An 18,961-nucleotide genomic window follows, 5' to 3' on the forward strand; every position below is an offset into this window, starting at 1 on the left:
CTGACATTTTTCAAATTATTTATGCATTCATGTTTTGTTTTTGTTTTTTAACGTAGCATATTTTGATGTGGACGGTACAAAGAATTAGTGTTAACAAAACTGCAAGTTTAACCTTCTACAAGCACCCAGATGGAGATCGTCTGGGAGCAGCTGTAGTCAGTGCAACGCAAGGCAGATGAGAAATGGGAATCCGTATATAAACAAAGAAAAGCTGCATTGTGTTCACAGGCCCACAACAGCATGTCTGTCAGCATTAGACACGAGTACTGGGACAGCAGTTTTGTGTGGTAATGAAGAGTAAAGTCGACTGCTCTTCATCCGCAGCATCTCAGTGTAAACAGTCTCATGACAACATCACGTAAGTTCTGTCATTCGAATGGGCTGCCACCCTGAAAGAAAAGAATTAGTTTAGTTACATCTGTAGAGCTCCAGACATGCTGAGTGCACACACTTTAATTACTAGTAATTACTCCTAGCTCTGCAGGCTATCATTTGCTTCTACTAATCGAGCTAGTGTACGGAGAGTGAAAACAAATGCATTAATAAGATTTATGGCTTCAGTTACGTTTCACTTGATACATAAAGATAAAGTTATGCTTTTATGTACAATGTTGCGTTTCAATTTGGCTTTGATGCACTTACCTACACACTAATAAGACATATTTTACTTATTTGAACTCATATGAATCATGAATATCTTCTGCATATGAACTGTCCCCCATTAAGAACTGATTTTTATCTTTATTTAAAAAATAGCCAATTCATTTTAGTATTAAGTTTGAACTCATTAAATTTGGTAAGTAAAAAAAAAAAAATCATTCGCATCTACCCAATAGTCTCATATTACTTAAAAATATCAAAATACATCATGCAGTAGATGACATCTGTATAACTGATTAAGATCCAAGTAGCCCAGAGATCCTGGATAAATGTATAGAAACATAAGGAAAGTGATAATACCAGGCCCAAATATAAAGTGAAGACTTTCAGCTTAGGTTTAACAAAAATTATGCCTCAAGTGTTTAGGAAATAGAACCAGTTTCATACACAGACTTCCATCTACAGAGCCTCAAAGGTAACTGGACAAACTCTAAATATAAGGATTGTTTTTAATACATGGATAAAAATCCTTTGTACTCAATGACTGCCTGAAGTCTAGAAACCCATGGACGTCCTCAAATACTTTGTTTCCTCCCTTGAGATCCTGTACAAGGCCTTTACAGCAGCTGCCTTCAGATCCTGCTTAATTGTGGGTCTTTACCTGTTTGTTGTCAGTTTTACCTGTAAAACATGCTTTGTTGTTTTGAGATCAGGTGACTAATACTCTTGGGTTGCTTTTGTCTAATGCTGTCTAAGCAGTTTGGCAGCATTTGTCTAAATTAGAGCAGAGAGTATAGCCGTGTGCACTTCACAGTTCATCCTGATACTTCTATCAGTAGGTATTTCATCAATAAAAACTACAGGCAGCCATACATCCCCATATCTTAACACTACAACAACCACATTTGATTTGGATGAGCTGTTTCTCTCCTTGCCCGTATATTTCTCTTCCCATTATTGTTCTTTAAGTTCATGTTGGTTTAATCTGTCAAAAGATTTATTTCCAGTTGTACTAAATAAAAGACAAAGAAGCAAGCTAATGTTTTTCAAATTACTTCTGTATTCAAGTCGGGGGGTTTTTATGTATCAAATTTTGGTGTGGAAGCTACAAATAAGTATTAACAAAACCGCAAATTTAACCTTCTACAGTACTGTGCAGACTCCTTCTGGCAAAGTTTATTCTAACCTGTCTGTTCTTAACCGTAACCGGTGGTGTGCACCTTGTTGCAAATCCTCTGTATTTACAAGATGAATTTTGATATCAGACTTTCTTCACTTCATTGCCTGACTAGCTTTGACTACATGAGAGGGTTTTTTTTTTTTTAAACCAAGGAAAGAGACTGTTGATTTAGCCACTCTCTCTTTTTTCCTTTTGTTATGTTATCTCTCTGAAAGGTTTATTTCTGTTTGGCACCCTAAGAGATGCCCTCCGTCTCTAACACTGATAACTCTTTGGACCTCATATTTAGAATTCCAGCCTACAAAAGGCAACAATTGAAACCAACTCCAGATCTTTTACCTGGTTAATTTGTCATGGAGTAAACAGGCCTCAAAACTGGCCATGAAACTCCTAGTCAATCAATTGTCGAGTTACTTTTGAGCCTCTTGAAAATGTCTGCAATTTCTAAAAAGCGGACACAATACTTTCGTTAAAACCTTTGAAACCGCAGATCTTCATAGTTTCACTCAAACTCCACTGCCATCTTAAACAGAGGCAAAATTACCAAAATCCTATTATTGTCCAAACACTGGATAGCTTCAGGTACTCGTTTTAGAAGCATCATGTAGAAGATTGAATTTTGAGTACACTTAGTCCACAATTGGACAACTTAAGAAAATATTAGGTCAAAATAACCACTTTGTAAAAACGACTGTTTAAATATTAAAAAAGTCTAAGGCCCCAGCTGCTTTTTTTGGCTTGGTAGATTAATGTTAAGCAGCTCTGCCAGCACACTGTGTACACTCTAGATAGTTTGGAAATCTCTTGCAAAATACCTTCAGGAAGTGTTCAAACTGTGGTTTGAGCTCCTTCATCATGGCTTCTGCTTTGCTGAGGCAAGCATGTCTCCTATGCACTTCAAACTCCTTCGGGAAAGTCAAACAATCACAGTAAACAAAAAGGATATTTAATGAAAACACATCTGTGTTGTTGCACTTGTAGGACAGCAGCATTACCTTTGTGCGAGAGAGGTGTTCCTCAGAGGTGATGTGAGCCTGCACTTCAGCAACAGATGTGGATATGTAAACTTTGCAAGCAGCACAATGAAACATTTCCACCTTTGTCATGTGGTTATTTTCCTGTAGAGCTGACAACACGATAGGGGTGAGTAGGATGAAAGTATTTCTTTTTTAGTCTGTCATGAACATCATGACTTTTCATTTCAAAACATGTATTTACTTTGAAGAGCGTTGTCCTCTACCGCTTGGCTACAATAATGGCTCTTATACAGCATCACTTCCTAAAAAAGAAAAGATCTGTTGGACATCTATCTATGGATCTATAGTACATGCAGAGTGCAAACTTATGATACAGAAGCCAGAATACATGACTGGGAAATTCGTTTTACCATTTCTGTCAGTGATCGTACCTGAAGGAACGCTATCATTACGTCATCGTATTTATTATTCTGCTGAATGTGCTCCAGGGTGTCCCAGTGACATTTGCTGTCCAAATGATCCTGCAGCTCCTGCCCATTGGCAAGCTCAACCTCACAAAGGTCACAAGTGATGGGCGTTCTAGAAGAAAAATGATTTGGGCAATTTAAAAATATTTGGGCATTAACTAATCCAGACTGCCCCAGTAGGAGGTAAAAGGTCAAACCTGGAAAATATTATGATATAAAGCAGCATCTGAAACAACCATATCAGCGTAGTGCTTCAGTCCCACTCTTCAACTGATCTGCTACATATTGCTTATTTTAAATATGTCTTTACAACACATGCACTGCCTGAGGTAACTCAGAGTCTCTTGCCTCCTAACATATACAAAAGAGCGACAAAACTGCTGTGATGGAAATGTACATAACAAAATAGGAACAGGTCTGTGTAATAAGGAAAGTTAATTTGTTTTTACGTTACAGCTCATATTCATCAGGACTTAGCAGGGCTTTAGTCAGTAGAGCTGTAGAGTTTAGTCAATCAGGTTTAACGTATTAACGTCTTGTGGTAACTTTCAGGGGTGAAAGAGGAAGCCAAGGTGGAAGTGCCAAACTGTAGTTCCAGCTTTAGCAAGAAAATGAACATGTTTACAGCGTGGTACCGAAACCAGAATTTCAATGACGCAGCTCATCGAGCTTACTGCAAAAACCCGTGACTCACAAGTCACAGGTTATTGTGATGTGTGTAAAGTACAGAAAAAGAGAGAAAGGTCTATTATTAGTTGGCTGTATTACACAAGATAATGCGAATTAAAAGGTCAACGCCGAATGTGGTTAGACCTTGAGCACATTTCGGGCGAGGACCTATTTGATGAGCTTTATATGAAAAATTGAATAAATTCTGAACACTCAGGAAGTAGAGAAGCTTTTGTTTGTGAAGGGATGGATCCCTCGCGATGACGTGACTTGAGCTTATTGGTCCTTCAGCTGGATGAGGTACAAAGTATAATTAGCGTGTTCAGTGGGAGAAACGTTTCGTCAGCTTACTAACTGAATTTGCTTCTGTGCACTTGTACAAATATGGTTACTTCTGGTTCTATAAAACCAACATGGAAGCGGCCAAAATGCTGACATCACTATGAATACTTCCAGCATTACAAGCTTCAGCTGCAGCAAAAACTAATTCTGCAAACTCAGCTGGACTCAGTGCGTCTGACAGATTATTAACACTGGCAAAGTTACAGACTGACCTGCAACATCTTAACTAAACTGTATTAGAGTACATGGTGAGAGGACATGTGATTTCACTTTGTCAACTTGACATCAGAAGGAACAGTGCTTACTTTTCCAAAGTCACAGTTTGGCGCATGTTCCTTGTCACCTTTGTAGAAGGTAGGTCTTGGTCCCGTCCTGTAGAACAATATAATACAGAGAATTACTCAGACAATGTGACGTGATTAAAGCATCTAGTCCTTTCAGCCATTTCTTGCTGTTAATTTGAAATAGTGAGACAAACAAGGTAACCCAGCTACCATTACCTTTTTTCATATAGCCCACCTGATGCTGATAGTCCTGTGACCTCGGTGGGGATAATCTAATAGTCTAAAGAGGACAGAAAGGATCGGTTATCACACTGGATTCAGTTGAACCACAGTAGCCAAACTGCATAAAAATGATTCTTTATTCTCAAAATATATACCTCCATCTTATATCCTGGTACTGTTATCGTCTCCTCCCCATTGGTTCTCTGTCCATAAGGCACAGGAAACTGTTGGGTGGAGGAGCTGTGAATACGCCTGTCAGGGGTGCCACCTCTCTGGCCCAATACTTCACTCAAGGAGCCAAAGCTTGAACAATTAAGTGATTCAGCTTCTGGGCTATAAATCTGTTGTTCATGCTTTCTAATTCCTGCACTGAGACCTGGGATTTCTATAGGTCTGGTTCCAGTGCCAAATTCTCCTCTGTCTAGGGGTCCGCTTCCTGGTTTGGAGTAGGTTGAGCCCCAGTGTCGGCCTTCGGGACAGTCTCTCGCTGAAGTTAAACACTGACGCTCCACACTGTTATCCTCAGTGGGTGGGGAGAGTTTGTGGTCTTGGTCCGGTGGCATCTCAGGTTCAGAGTCTGACGACAAAGGGTTGTAAGGGTCATAAAGCCCAGTCCTAAGATGAGGGTAAGAAGGATTAATTAATTTTTTCTTCTTCTTTTTTTTTTGGAACAATGACTGAACGTTCACACATTAAACAAAATGTTTTGGCTTTCATTGGGCAGACAGACACTATTTCTACAATTTAATTCACTACATGAAAATATGAAGCCTCAAATGTGGGCCAGCCTTGACCGAGGCTACAGGAGACACAACTCACTTTTCTGTGCTGCTTTTGTCCTGAGAGTCTTCATCTTCATCACCGATTGGTTTGAATGAAGACTTCCATTTGTCAACTGAGGATGAAGCTGCAGTATAAAAATGAAAAATGAAGGCAACGTATGTTCAGAGAATACACGCCTACAGATATGTAATCTAGTTAGTCTGATTACTGATGAAGTCAATGAGTTCATTGTACTCAAATAGCCTCCGGAGTCACCAGATCTCTATCCAGCAGAGCAGCCTTGCAATGTGGCAGAACGGGAGATTCACATCATAGATGTGCAGCCGACAAGTACGAAGCAACTATTTGACACTACATTGTCAATGCGGAGAAAAATCTTGGAGAAATGTTTCCAACTCCTAATTGAAACTGTGCAATGAAGGATTGACGCAGCTCTGAAGGCAAAAGTGCTTTTAAGGTGTACCTGATAAAATGTCCAGTGAGCGGTAACTTTCAGAGCCTCTGCGTTCTCATATGGGGACATTACATTTCGGGTTTTCTAGGTGTAATTGATTACTAATGAACTTGTGATTCTGCTGTGTGTAACTTATTTTAAAAAAAAGACACGAGGTGACGTCTGCACTGCCCTAGTTCCTGAAATCTTTTTCATTATAATTCAAAGACACGTATTAGACTCAGAAATTAATCAAATCAGGCAAAAGGTAAACAAAAACAGCAGTTGTATTTGCAGAGTGGTTATCTGCGACGCAAAGACAAAGGAAGCGTTGAGCTAAAGAGTAATAAAGCACCTCTGTGAGGACGCGTGTGCGTGTTCGTTCTTGCATGCATAGAGGTTACCTGTACCTTTCTGTGCTGCTTGAGTGTTAGCAGCCATGTCTGGTTGTCCTCCCGATATGCGTTTCATAGCATCTATAAAGTCTTGGGGTACTCTGTTCATCGAATGAAACAAAAATAAGCATAAAATGTCAACGCACGTAAACGCAACATTTAACACTGAATGTATCACCGGCTAGCCATTCCTGCTATTAGCTTTAGCTGCACAGCTAGACTCACAACAATTTGTTGACAACAAAGCTTTATGCACCGTTAGCTGGTAGAATTAAATGCTTGCACCGTTAACACCCACTCGACAAAAGAAAAACTGAGTCAGAAATTGAATTAACAGGCACCTTAATGTAGGTTGTAAATCAGAAACTTTCCCAAATAACAATTTTAGCCCCGTTTAAAGAGTGCAGCCTCCACATACCGTGTAGTCGGCATTTTATTAAATCCTGAAGTAGCTCCTTTGCTTCTTGCCTGGGCCTGAAACGTTTCCACATTGTGACGGTTCATTATTTTTAAAAAAAAATAGAGGATATGCTTTGTTGGTAAAGCTAAAGCTGGTTCGCCTATTAAAAGGTTGTTTAGATGATACTTAGAGCAGCCGACAGATGGTAGCAAAGTGCAGCAGAGAATGGATCGATTCATGGATCACATTCATTCTGATCCGACCTTAGGTGGGTTCGAGAGGTAAAAACCTTTTCATAATAACTTACATTCACCTGATACCCGAATAAGCATTTCTAATCAACTGCTCATGGGCAAAAATGTGTAATCAGTCAATCACATACCAGAAAGTCAATGTAGCCATCAGTGGCGGTCCTAGTCTGTTTGGTGCCCTGGGCGAACACCCCCTCTGGCACCCCCCACCCCCACCCCGCCTCCTTATATTAAGGATTGTACATTAACATATTTTACTGTAAAAAATGTTATTGGAACCATACTGAATTTAACAAGATAAACACACATACATACACACACACACACACAAATATATATATGAAGAGAGAGCGAGAGTATGCATAGTATGCAAATAGGACAAATCAGCAACTGACAATGACTAATTAATATTGTGCTGAACACAGTCCAAAAGATTCAGTAAGCTACATCAGTGTCTACTGTTTACTATCACAGCCAAGCGGCTAACAAACGTAAAAAGAAAATGTGGGGAAATCTTCTTGGCACACTTTGGACCCCTTATTACCAACTAAGGACTATTTAAATGCTACAATCCACCTGGGTATTGTTGCTAATTCATCTCTGTCCCTTTATGAACACAGTGTACCCATTCTCTGACAACTGCTTCCAGCGAGACAATGATTTTACTGTACTGAAATTGTCTTTACAGTCACCAGAAATTCAAAATGCTCCCCAAAGAAGATATCAATTTGAATTCAATTTATTTTTAACTCTATAAAGAAGTACAACTACATTCAGATGTTTCAGTGTCGCACATCTTATACTGAACAGATAGCCTACTGAAGATAACACGTTCTCTGTGCATATTAATTTTTTGTCATTTGTCAAACACAGCTTTAAAAAAAAATCTCCTTTTTTGATTAGTTTAAAAATGTTCCAGTATTAACTGTGTTTAAGTCTATTAAAACAAGCAGGACCTCAGTAGGGTCTTGTAGACTGCTTGCTCATCTAATTATATATAGATGAATGCACAATGTTGAATTCTTTGAGTGTTTATAAGTTAAGAAAAACTTACAGATAAGAACAGGGGATTAAACAGACAGCAGTGTGAAATCTGAAAGAATTTGTTTAAGAATGAATGTGTGTCAGCACAGGCAGACAGAAACATGACACTACATGCGGGCATGTTTAGTTCCAGAGGAGGATAGCTCAAGGACAGGTGTGTTCTCATAATTCTCAGAAAAATCTGGTCAAGACCTACCTAGAAACAGTGCTGTTATTGTTCTTCCTTTGGAGGAATCAAACACATTGTTACTTGTCTGCAGTGCAGCACCAAATCTAGCCCCTGCTTCTCAACGGTCTGATAGGATTCACATTTCAGAAAATATCTCGTGCATGACGATATGGAGGAACTCAAGACATTTACTTTATCAGTCATTAACTTTTAGACATCGGATGACTAAAAACACATTATTTGAACTCAGTTAACTTCACTGGAGAGTACACTGGGATCATACCATTACTTGGGAACTGCTGAGGTCAATGTAACATTGTCAGTTGTCTCTTGGCAACATTAACAAAAGAGCCGTGACTCTGGGGCCTTTGTACTCAAGCCCTTAAGGGACGTTTTAAATCTTTCTTGAGTTTCTGCTGCAGACAGGAAGCAGAAAAGGGTGGAGGGGGAAAAAACTGTTTTTTCCAGGAGGAAAAATGTAGAGTGAAACAAACAAGGGTATAATAAAATGCTGGAATGAAGTACTTACTGAGAACGAGCCACCCTTAATATTTTTGGTTCTTCCTGTATATTTTCTGCTGTCCCTGTGCTCATTTTCTTAACTGCTTTCAGGGCTGTGGGGACTGTCACAGGGTGAGAGATGGGTAAACAGTGGGCAGACTGTCCATCTTCACAAGGCTAACACAGAGAGGCAGACAACCACTCACATCTACGAGTACCTTTTTAGAATCACTAATTAACCTGAAATAACTGTGAGAGGAAACTGATGTACTTCATACAGGACAGCTCCATTAGAATCAGGAGGTTTGCAGCCATGATCTTTTTTGCTGCGAATCCAACGAGAAACAGAAACAAGTGTGAGCCAGGTCAGAAAGAAAATCCAAATTAACTTCAAATAAATCATAGACTGTTCTTAAAAGGTTTATCTCCCTACTGGTTTGTTGGATTAAACACAAACACTTGAGTTTGCCATTAGCTTGTATTTTTTGGGAAGTTTTTTTTGGAGCTTTGTTAGTGTGAAAAACTTATGCCAGGGGGTTAAAAAAAAAAAAAAACAGGGATGATCAAACAACACCATATTCAATAAGAAGCATGTTTAGTGTCAATATAACACTTAAGCCAGTGACAAACTTGAAGTGTATTAAAATTCTATTTATTTTTAAAATTATAAGTATATACTGTTTTTAAATAGGTACATCTGTGGTATATTCATGTAGACATGGTTAAGCAAACCGAATGGGGAAGATAGGGGACTTTGATCGTGGCACGGTTATTGGTGCCAGAGGATGGAGGAGAATGAGCTGACATGAAGTCAAGCGTTACAACCGAGGTATGCAGTAGAGCAACCTTCAAGGCACATCTGTGAAAGAGATGGGTTACACCAGCAGAACTTAACACTAAGTGCCACTCCTTTTACCTAAGAACAGAAAACAGAGTCTACACACAATTTACACACAAAAGAAAATTGGAAAAACATTTCCTGTTCTGACGAGTCTTGATTTCTGCTACACAATTCATGGTCGGCTAAGAAAACACTCCCAGACTGACTGCTGATTGAAGCTTCTATTTAAAACCAGTTAGAACAAAGTTTGACGATGGTTTTATAGGCTGAAGTCAGGGGGTTGTACCAAGGCCCAGTGTAAGGATCATTTTGAACTGTGACTCAAGTCCAAGAATAGAACAATGAAAGTGGAAACAAGTGGGGGGAAAAAAAGTCAATTTTGAAAGAAAATCTGTTCATTTTCCAATGATACAGTTTTAAAATGTTGTTAATCCACCTTACATATTTAAAAGAATAATCTCCAAACTTACAGATTTCACTGCAGGACAGCAGCAAGTGTCATGAACCTGAAGGCGATCGATAATCATTAGACGTTAATCTGGACTGTTGTTTTATTGTACAATAAAAATGTGAACTTTGAGCAGAGGCTCATCAAGGTGGTACAGCAGCTCTGAAGAACACGTATATCAGGCCTACACAGAAGTACATTGACAAGAATGAAGGCAGATGTCATCATCTTTACATGATTGTGACATGTGGGACCAGTAGCTCAACACAACAGATTCAAATCACACTTCAAAACATGGTTTCAAAAGCTAGTCAACCGATTTCCCTTTTATTAGTTCTCTCAGCAGGACATTCACCAATCTTTACATCATTAGGGTTTCAATGTGCAAATGAATTACTGGAGGCTTTCATATACAATCTTTACTACAGTGGGGTAAAAGTTCATTTCTGGTCTCCACCTGAGTTTACAACTCAAATTCTTTCAGCTACATAGGTATGAAGAAAAAAAAAAAATACACTGGTTACTTGATTTCAACAAGTTAAAAAGTACCTTGATAGTTTCAACACAAAAAGAAAGAAATCTGACAAGAAATCATAAATTATTAATTTTTGTCCTGTTGTTTGTGAAAGCCCTCACTGTAAAAAAACAAAACAAACAAATAGCAGCAGTTAAGGCAAAAAGATTGTTCCCAATGGTTACATTTATACCTGAGTACCTAAAACAATAATGACAAATGTATATAATGTGCCACTGAAATGGTTTTGGTCTATAGAATAATATACAAAGAAGCTGGATTTTTAATATCTCAAAGCTATCAAAAAAGCATAATAACAATGTTGCATTAGATACATACTTCGCAATAACAAAAGCTCTGTTTTCTTATGCTGTATTTAAACAGAAGCAACTAAGACAGCCTAAAAATACTAATCAAGAAATGCATGGATAATACAATACAAAAATAATGGTTGAAGCCATCCGTCTTTTTAGGTGGCTTTTGTGCTAAAAGGTTTCTCGGCTGATACTTTCTTTAGCGTCCACGGGCAGTGTGTCAAAAAGATGGTCCTCCACGATTAGGCAGTTTCTGCGCAGCAGGCGGCAATTTCCTAACTGGGCAGGCACTCTGTCCAGACAGTTTCCTTTGAGCTCCAGCTGAGTGAGCTGGACTAGCTGACCCACAGCCTCTGGCAGCATCGTGAGCGCATTGTGCCCCAGACACAGCACCTTAAGCTTGGTGCATCTGAACAGAGGCTTGGGCAGCCCCTCCAGCTTGTTGGAGTTGATGGCCAAGTGCTGGAGGTTGTGGAGGAGACCCACATCTGGAGGAAGCACCGAGATGGAGTTGTGGCCCACCTCCAAGTGTCGCAGTTTGGGCAGAGTGAACAGGGCAGCAGGGAGGGTCTCCAGTTTATTGTGAGAGAGGTAGAGAGCCTCCAGAGACTTGATGTGGCCGATGGTGGCTGGAATGGTGATTATTTTGTTGTGCCACAGTTTAAGGCACGTCAGCCTCTTGAGGTGCTGGAAGCTGATGATCTCCTCTATGGTTCGAATATTGTTGGATTTCAGGTCAAGTTCTTGTAAATTGGTTAAGCTGAAAATGGCATGGGGAATCCTATCAAGTTCACAGTTGTGCAGCTCCACTTCAATCAGATTTGTCATCTTTTTCAAACTGTTTAGGACCAGCAATTTTGTACCATCATTGTGAACCATTAACCGAATCAGATGCGGAGAAAGTTCTGTTATGTTTGTGGGGATTTTTGTGAGGTTGCTCTTCAGGCATAGCGTCTTTAAATGCCTCAAATCTCGCATGGACTCCAGGCAAATCATTTTGTTGTTCTCTGAGCTCAGGTTGCCAATTAGGTTAAGCTCCCTCAAGTTCCTAAGCAAATAAACCCAAGCCGGGATCTCGGCAACGTCGGTGAACTTGACATGAAGGCAGCGGAGATGGTCACGGAGGAAAGCAAAGCCCGTCTGCTCAACTTTGGCCGGAGAGTTGCAAAGATGCAGCTCTTGCAAGCTGGTCATCTGGGAGACCTTTGCAGTGAACCTCACGTCAGGAATCAGCTCCAGTCTGAGCACTTCCAAATCTGTGAGGTCAAACACTGCATTCGGGAGTCCAGAGAGCATGAAGAGGTGCAGCTCCTGCTTGTCCTGTGCATTACGCGTGACAAGCTGCTTTAATTTTTCAAAAGTCCACTCGTGGTTGAGGCTGATCTCCCTTAGCTTATTTTCACTGACCTCAGACAGAAAAACGCCAAAGCGCTTGGAGTAAAGTTGGTCATACTGGTCAATCATGTGTAAAAGGAATGCAAAGTCATTTTTGACATCAGGAATGTCACTAAAGCTGCTCTCTTCCCTGACCTTCTCAAACGAATACTCTTTCAGGGGTCGCCGGAACACCCAGAAGAGAGAGTACAAGCATATCATCCCATAGATCATTATCAATGCCACATAGGTGACGAGCAGTTTGCTCAGCATGAAAGCCATGTTGTGTGTACAAAAGAACTTTGTATATCCTGTTAAATGTTTTATATCAGGCTTACATTCATGTGTGAATTTTATTTCGGCTAAAAAGGTTGAAGTGTAGCACAATATCAAAATAAACTTCACAGATTTGACAATGGTCTGTGCTACATAAAGCTTGTAGATAAAATCGCTGTCCTCCACATGGGCTCTGAATTTTCTCACCTTCTCAAAAAGAGCTTTGGCCTGCTCCCCATCTTTTTTATCCAAGATCGTCATGCTACTTGGGACCTCCGCAATAGGCTTATCTGCAGAAAATTTCACCCCAAGCATGGGTGTGGATGGGCTCACATTTGTGCTGTCATCGTTCCCCTCTATAGACACCTGCTTTGGTGCAGAAGAGGTGCCGGTCAGCCTCTGTTTGTTTTCCTCCGAGTCCTCGCAAGCAGTTTCAGACAAAGCCTTTGTTGTCCAAGGAGATTCAAAACACCGTCCCAGAATAGAAACAAAATGCTCAATCTTCGAACTTGTTTTGGGGTACTTGAACCAGAAGTTGCTACTGACCATGAGAATGAGGGTGTGGATGAGGGTGAGGTATGGAAAGTATTTGGAATACCAGGGCAAGGCATCATGGTAACACTTTTGGTTGATAAAGACATACTGTTGAAAGTCCAGGTTTGTTTTGACCCCTGTTGGAGGGGCTTGTAATGCAGTAATCTTACTGACCGCTTCATCCGTTAGGTCCTTAGTGACCGGTGGGATGGTTGTTCCTACAGGGGCTCTGGTGGATGAGGTTACATCCTCAGGTCTCTGCTGGGGCAACGAGCTTGTTCCTGAGGCTTCCTCTGCATTATCTATACATGGAAGGCAAGCTACTTGGTCCTTGGTGATCTGCATGGTCATTGCAAATACGGCCAGCATGAGCATGATCAGACCCAGGTAGTCCATGAAGACGTCCCACCATGGCTTTAAGATGCGGTATGTTGGCTGGATGTCGTTCAGGGATGCAATCTCAGTGAGAGTGAACATCGCTGGAACAAAGAGACAAAACTCAATTAATTTTACTTATACTATTTATTTTATGGTTTTTTTGGCACTAAACTTGAACAAAACAATTAACTGATTAATTCTGATTATTTATAAATTGGTCAGTTACTTTTCTAGTTCATCCTCATCATGATCATGATCGTTAATGAAAGCTGATTGTATTTGGGGTGTGCACCATGCCTGTCGCATAATACATGATATTTGAATATTTATAAAACCTACAGACCTGTAACCCTATTTAAACCAGACGTGTCTCGGGACTTTTAGCTTAAACCAACACAAAGTTTATACCACCACAAAGACACATTTTGATATGATCACTGAGGTGCAGCAGTGCTATGAGATGCATTTAACTATAGCCTTTGTAAACACTGTGGTCCAACAAAAGGACCTTTTCCATTAAAACCTACTCAGATCAGCTCGCCAAAACTCAACTGGTTTTCTATTACAATCGAGTACCACATAATGTGCGTGGTCATTGTTACAGCAACCCATCCGTGCATCCCTTGACATAAGCATGTGACACGAAGGCTACAACAAAGATGACCGTCGAAGCGATGATATAGCTACTGCTCAGTTTGTGGCTTTTCGTGTGGCAGTTTTGATTTTCATGAGAAAGAAACTCTCATGACTCATTGAGTGACACCACTGACCAGCCAGTCGCTAACATGCAGTCTGACGATGTCACATTTTAGTACCTACTTGGATCGCTTAGAACCGGTGGCCAAGTAGGTACTATTTTAGCACTTGGTACCAGGTACTATGGCCAACTAGAAAACCCTGAAAACTAGCGAACCGTGGCGATCAGATACTAATAGAAAAAGGGTTAAACATGCAACAGGAAATTATGACACGAGTGCAGGATATTGTGGTACTTATGCCCTGTGTCCTTTTGCAAGAACAGATGACTCTGTCCAACTACTTTAATATTAGTATTTCAAACGGTATGTTGGTATGATATCCCATGCTTGTAAAATCTGACATTTTGCTGGGAACTCATGGACATAACAACTGCACAGGGCCAGCTGGACATCTTGGAGATATTTTAAGTCCTCTTTCAGTTCTTGTCATGAGCAGCCCAAGTAAGAAAACAAAACAAAACAAAAAAAAAAAAACCTTCCAAAATAACTTGACACATTTTGTTTAGAGGACAAAGTTGATGTGGATTTATGCTTCAACAGGAAATCTAAAACCTACGCCGTAACTATTGTGATTGGCCTGTTCAATACTGTTGATTCCTCCTATACATGCTCAGCTACTTTTTCACTCCAGTTTTTGAATTTATCAGTGAGATGATAACAATCACTGTCTCAATATAAGAAATAATAATATTAGCATAAATATAAGGATTCTCAAATGTCAGAAAATTCCTGAGGGAATGCACAAAGTTGTAGAAAAGCTTGAGCAACATATGTTTGCCCCTATAAGGAGAAAAATAAACAACAGGTATATATAAAAAAAAAAAAAAAAAAAGACCGGAAGGGAGATAAAGTCCCAGCATTTAATTTGTTTCCATCATGGCCTCCTCCATATAAAACAAATCTAAATCCATAGCAAGTTACCAAACTGGAGACTGATTTCATGCATTCAGCTAAGTCTGCTGGAGTAACACATTTATCCTCCCGCTACATGAGCCATGAATCAGTGACTACAAGTATTAAAGTGCCCTATCATTTTATCATGGTGTGAACTACATTGAACTCTCACTTCCTTTTCATAGTGTTTAAGCACCAGGCCAAAACTGTGCTAAATCCAGACATATTACAACATGCTGTTTTTGGAACAGAGTCCTTTGATGAAGCCCCAAATCCACCAGTGTTCTTACTCACTAAGACCTTTGGCAGATGTGCATTCCCTTTAGTGATGCATTGAAAATTGTTCTCTTACTTAGTGAATGTTGCACTTTTTACATAGTTTGGAAAACACACTAAAACATCATAATATGATCTGCATTCAAATCAGCAGTTAATCTGCTTTGAATGTTTCAACATCCTTCAGATATATACAAGTCTTTCCTTAGAGGTACGAATAGTCATTTGCAATTTAAAAATTCACTTAGCGTGACAGCCTTACATGTTACAGGATGTTTTAACTAAGGCTAACAGCTTGTCTGTGTATCGGCCACGAGGTAATCCCTTGACCATTACTCACTCAGCTTTTAGTTCTATTCAGCATATACAGCATTTGGTACAGTCACATACATGAATGACCATCTCAGACGTCATTACTGTTAACGTGTTTTTCCCTCAGTTTCCACAGTAAGAACACAAAATTGACAGTCAAATGTTTGCACGAAGGATTGTGCATGTAGTTTTGGTGTGGCCTAATGCATCCATTGATCACACCGGATTGCTGGTTCTACGTTTTACTGTGTGCCCATAAAGAAAATGCTGTTTAATTTTTTTTTAACTATGATATCCAATTGTTTTAACATACTGCATGGATTTAACATAGAAATGAATGAACATAGAAAGAAATACTGAATGAGAGGTTGCATTTTGTTACAGCTACCACTATGACTTAGCACTATTAGATGCGGTCACACTAATAGCTTGGCTGTCTAGTCATTATTAGAATGGTGTTGTGTCATAGTGCCACATTATTAACCATATATTTTACCTAAGAAATATGTTTGGGAAATCTGTGGCTGTAAATAAAACAGCAGTGTACTATAAAAGAAGTTCAACACAACTAGGCTTTCTTTGTGTTAGTTTGCTGGACAAAATCTAAAATGCAAATCCCAGTCAGAAAGAAAGGGTATCATGATGATGGTTATCTCCGTTTTTTCTGTGAGCCGGGCTTTCTGCTTCAGGCTCTTTGCACACTCACAAAAAGTGGGCATTTTTTTATCATATGACTCTTCTTCCGCACAAAATGATCCCTGTGAGTGCAACCTACTCCAATCAGAGACATTAACGTGTAATGAGCAAAAATGGTGATTAAAAATCTGCAAATAGTATAAAAACAGCAGTAAAATGCAAAGCTGTTGCAAACAAAGAGATTTACACTGCAGAAAAATCTTGAGCTTTGTGTCACAGAGCCGTAAAATAAAACTTTTAATTGAAGCTTATTATTTTAACTGAGTACACCCTTAGGGCTGATGTTTAATTCCAACATGCCGGATGCACTTTAGAGCTTTCAAACTTTAACTGGACCATTACAGGTTACTTACATCAGCCTAAAAAAGTACACGTGGAATTCGTGAAATTACTTTTATTGATTGAACAGGTATTCAGAAATCTCTGACTTTAAACTCAGCATATGATGCGAAATGTTGCTTCTTAGTACACCACTGTGAAGTCATCAGGAATCACCATTAATTGTTGTTAGTGGCAACTGTGATAGCCTATAGATAATATATAGTTATATTTATTTCTATTATATGTCTCTTTTGTTTTGTATACATTCCTCTTGATTGTATACATTTCTTCTGTGTGTCATTTGTTCCTGCTGTTTTACTATTTATGTTTTAGTCCTGTACAGTTGGCATGGAGCACCCATAATTTCATTGTACATGTACAGTGGCAATAAAGGGCTATTCTATTCTATATCCTTGCAAAGCGGAGCGAGTAATCTTTATCAAACTGTGGCAAAGCTAGAAGGAGCTTGCATTATCAGCCCTCCCCCAGTCTTTTGCATATGATAAATGGCCTGTATTTGTATAGCGCTTTACTAGTCCCTAAGGATCCCAAAGCCCTTTACACAACCAGTCATCCACCCATGCACACACACATTCACACATGGGCGAAGTAACAGATCCAAACAGATTAGAGAGGGGGGAGGCGTTGCGTGAGAGAATGTGGGGCCCCCAGGAAAGGGTGGGGCCCTCGGTTATTATAGGCGGCCCTGGCATCAAGGACGGGCTAGCGTTGGCGATAGTTTCCTGATTAAACTCGTAGAGGAATAACGCTACTCGGTTCAGGGTGAATTACGACTTTCACCACGTGACAGCAGCCGCTTTGCTCCAAGTCAAGTTCATTGAGGACTGAGCAGAAGTTTAAAGATGGCCAGACTGAACTTTAGGTCATACCTGAAGTTACAACACCAGCTCCAGGCACCACGATGTATTTAACTCGTGGAGACCTGCGCACCCACATGGGACACCAGTCATCTCTGCTACAGTCTGACGAAACTGCTGATTTTTTTTGGCGCACGCGATGGTTCTTTCCATTTCTTTCTTTTTTTGCCCGCTGTGCGGGATCAGGTGATTCACCCAGACGCGTGAGAAAAGAGAAGCAGCACGTGTCCCCGCGTTAAACATTCATCAGCCTCTTATCTCCGTTAGTCAATAAACAACAGGTTGCGGGTTATTAAAGCGATTTATTTTTATCCCTTTAGTAATGTGTTGAAAAGATAACGAGAAGAAAATATACTTACTGCCAGCGAGGTGTTATCTCAATCCAATTACTTCTTCTTCACCCCGCATGCCACTTTTCGCTCCCCTCTCCAGGTGCGTCTTTAACCTAATTTCTCGGCCTCGTTTCAAAGCAAAGGGATGACGCTGCTCGCTCACGCAAACCTCCAGAAAACATTCGTTTGCAGCCCTGCGGTCTGTCGGCGGGTAGCCCTCATACCTGAACCCGCCTGACTGCCCGGGGCCGTCCGTTTGTTACTAGACAGTAAGCGCAGCCTCACCTCCGGGTCACTACATTTCTAAGAAAAAACGACTGATCCAACATGGAGCTGCGCGAACCGCTGTTGCGCGTGCGATGGGCGCTTCTGATTGGAGGATAGCGTTCACGGCAACTTCCCGAATGCTCCACCCACCAGTTCGTCTCCTGGTGCTGCGTTCACTGTGGCGGTGGGGAAAACCGGAAAAGTCACAGACGGTCAACGGCCGGCCGCAGCACTGCCCGTACGAGTCCGCGTTACGGCCGTGCAAGTAGTACCACGACAGGGGTCGCGTGGAATGTTTTTATAGCTGGTCTTAATTAAACGTCAACTCGGTAGGAGAAACATAAAAGTGGTATTTTCTACAAATAGTGTACACTTTCACTTAAGTTACAGTAAAAAGATAATTTAAACACACACACACAAGGCAGGGGTACACTGTGTTACTGTGACTATGTATCAGATTCATTCCTGATTTCCAGCTCTTTCTGGATCTGGCTGGTGATGGGTGGAGGAAGTGTCTTTTCAGTAGCAATGCATACAGGTTTCAACCGGTCGAAGGCTGCTGGCAGCTGTGCTCACGCTACTTCTGTACTCTGAGAGGGGGGGGGGCAGGAGAAGAAAGACATGAAAGAAAGACGACTCAGAGTACATGATGTGTGTAAAAGAAAAAAAAGAAGAAGAAGAAGCGCAAAAGAGGAAGTGGTTCCTGACTTAAACACGTGTAGAAGAATTACAGTGATGCATATTTTTGTCTCTGTAGAAAGCAGGTAGAATCCATACAGTGGAGTATATCAAATTTATTATTTCTACTGTGGGGCCAAATGTTTACTCAGA

The 18,961-nt window shown here is 40.3% G+C and overlaps 2 protein-coding genes across 3 annotated transcripts; both read right to left on the reverse strand.

Annotated features, from left to right (window-relative positions):
* Position 1: 1 nt before the first annotated feature.
* Positions 2–7,193, reverse strand: LOC146687998 (uncharacterized). Of its 2 annotated transcripts, none has more exons than XM_085439494.1 (11): positions 7,135–7,193; positions 6,368–6,453; positions 5,561–5,648; positions 4,897–5,356; positions 4,736–4,799; positions 4,541–4,607; positions 3,189–3,336; positions 2,999–3,059; positions 2,776–2,906; positions 2,596–2,685; positions 2–389 (listed from the first exon to the last, which is right to left on the reverse strand). In XM_085439494.1, exons 2-11 carry the CDS (start codon positions 6,426–6,428, stop codon positions 369–371), a joined length of 1,191 nt encoding a protein of 396 aa, XP_085295620.1. In that variant the 5' UTR covers positions 6,429–6,453; positions 7,135–7,193; the 3' UTR covers positions 2–368. The 2 variants fall into 2 exon arrangements, with proteins under 2 accessions (XP_085295620.1, XP_085295619.1); XM_085439493.1 differs by lacking the exon at positions 7,135–7,193 and adding an exon at positions 6,771–7,111.
* A 2,902-nt stretch (positions 7,194–10,095) lies between these two features.
* On the reverse strand, positions 10,096–18,290 carry LOC146687999 (volume-regulated anion channel subunit LRRC8D-like). Its single transcript, XM_085439492.1, has 2 exons — positions 17,891–18,290; positions 10,096–13,497 (listed from the first exon to the last, which is right to left on the reverse strand). Exon 2 carries the CDS (start codon positions 13,493–13,495, stop codon positions 11,006–11,008), a length of 2,490 nt encoding a protein of 829 aa, XP_085295618.1. The 5' UTR covers positions 13,496–13,497; positions 17,891–18,290; the 3' UTR covers positions 10,096–11,005.
* Between the last annotated feature and the right edge of the window lie 671 nt (positions 18,291–18,961).

This window comes from Copadichromis virginalis, linkage group LG18 (assembly GCF_057382275.1).
Source record: "Copadichromis virginalis isolate Kocher_CV1m ecotype Utaka linkage group LG18, C_Virginalis_male_GT1.1, whole genome shotgun sequence".
NCBI lineage: Eukaryota > Metazoa > Chordata > Actinopteri > Cichliformes > Cichlidae > Copadichromis > Copadichromis virginalis.

Bases quoted from the DNA above. Each gene is read 5' to 3' on its own strand.
- LOC146687998 (XM_085439493.1), bottom strand. From the start codon at position 6,991: ATGAATCGATCCATTCTCTGCTGCACTTTGCTACCATCTGTCGGCTGC. The intron at 3,337-4,540 runs GTAAGCACTGTT...TTTTTCTTCTAG, and splicing joins CAAACTGTGACTTTGGAAAA to AACGCCCATCACTTGTGACC. The intron at 390-2,595 runs GTATTTTGCAAG...CTTTTCTTTCAG, and splicing joins AGTTTGAACACTTCCTGAAG to GGTGGCAGCCCATTCGAATG.
- LOC146687999 (XM_085439492.1), bottom strand. From the start codon at position 13,495: ATGTTCACTCTCACTGAGATTGCATCCCTGAACGACATCCAGCCAACA.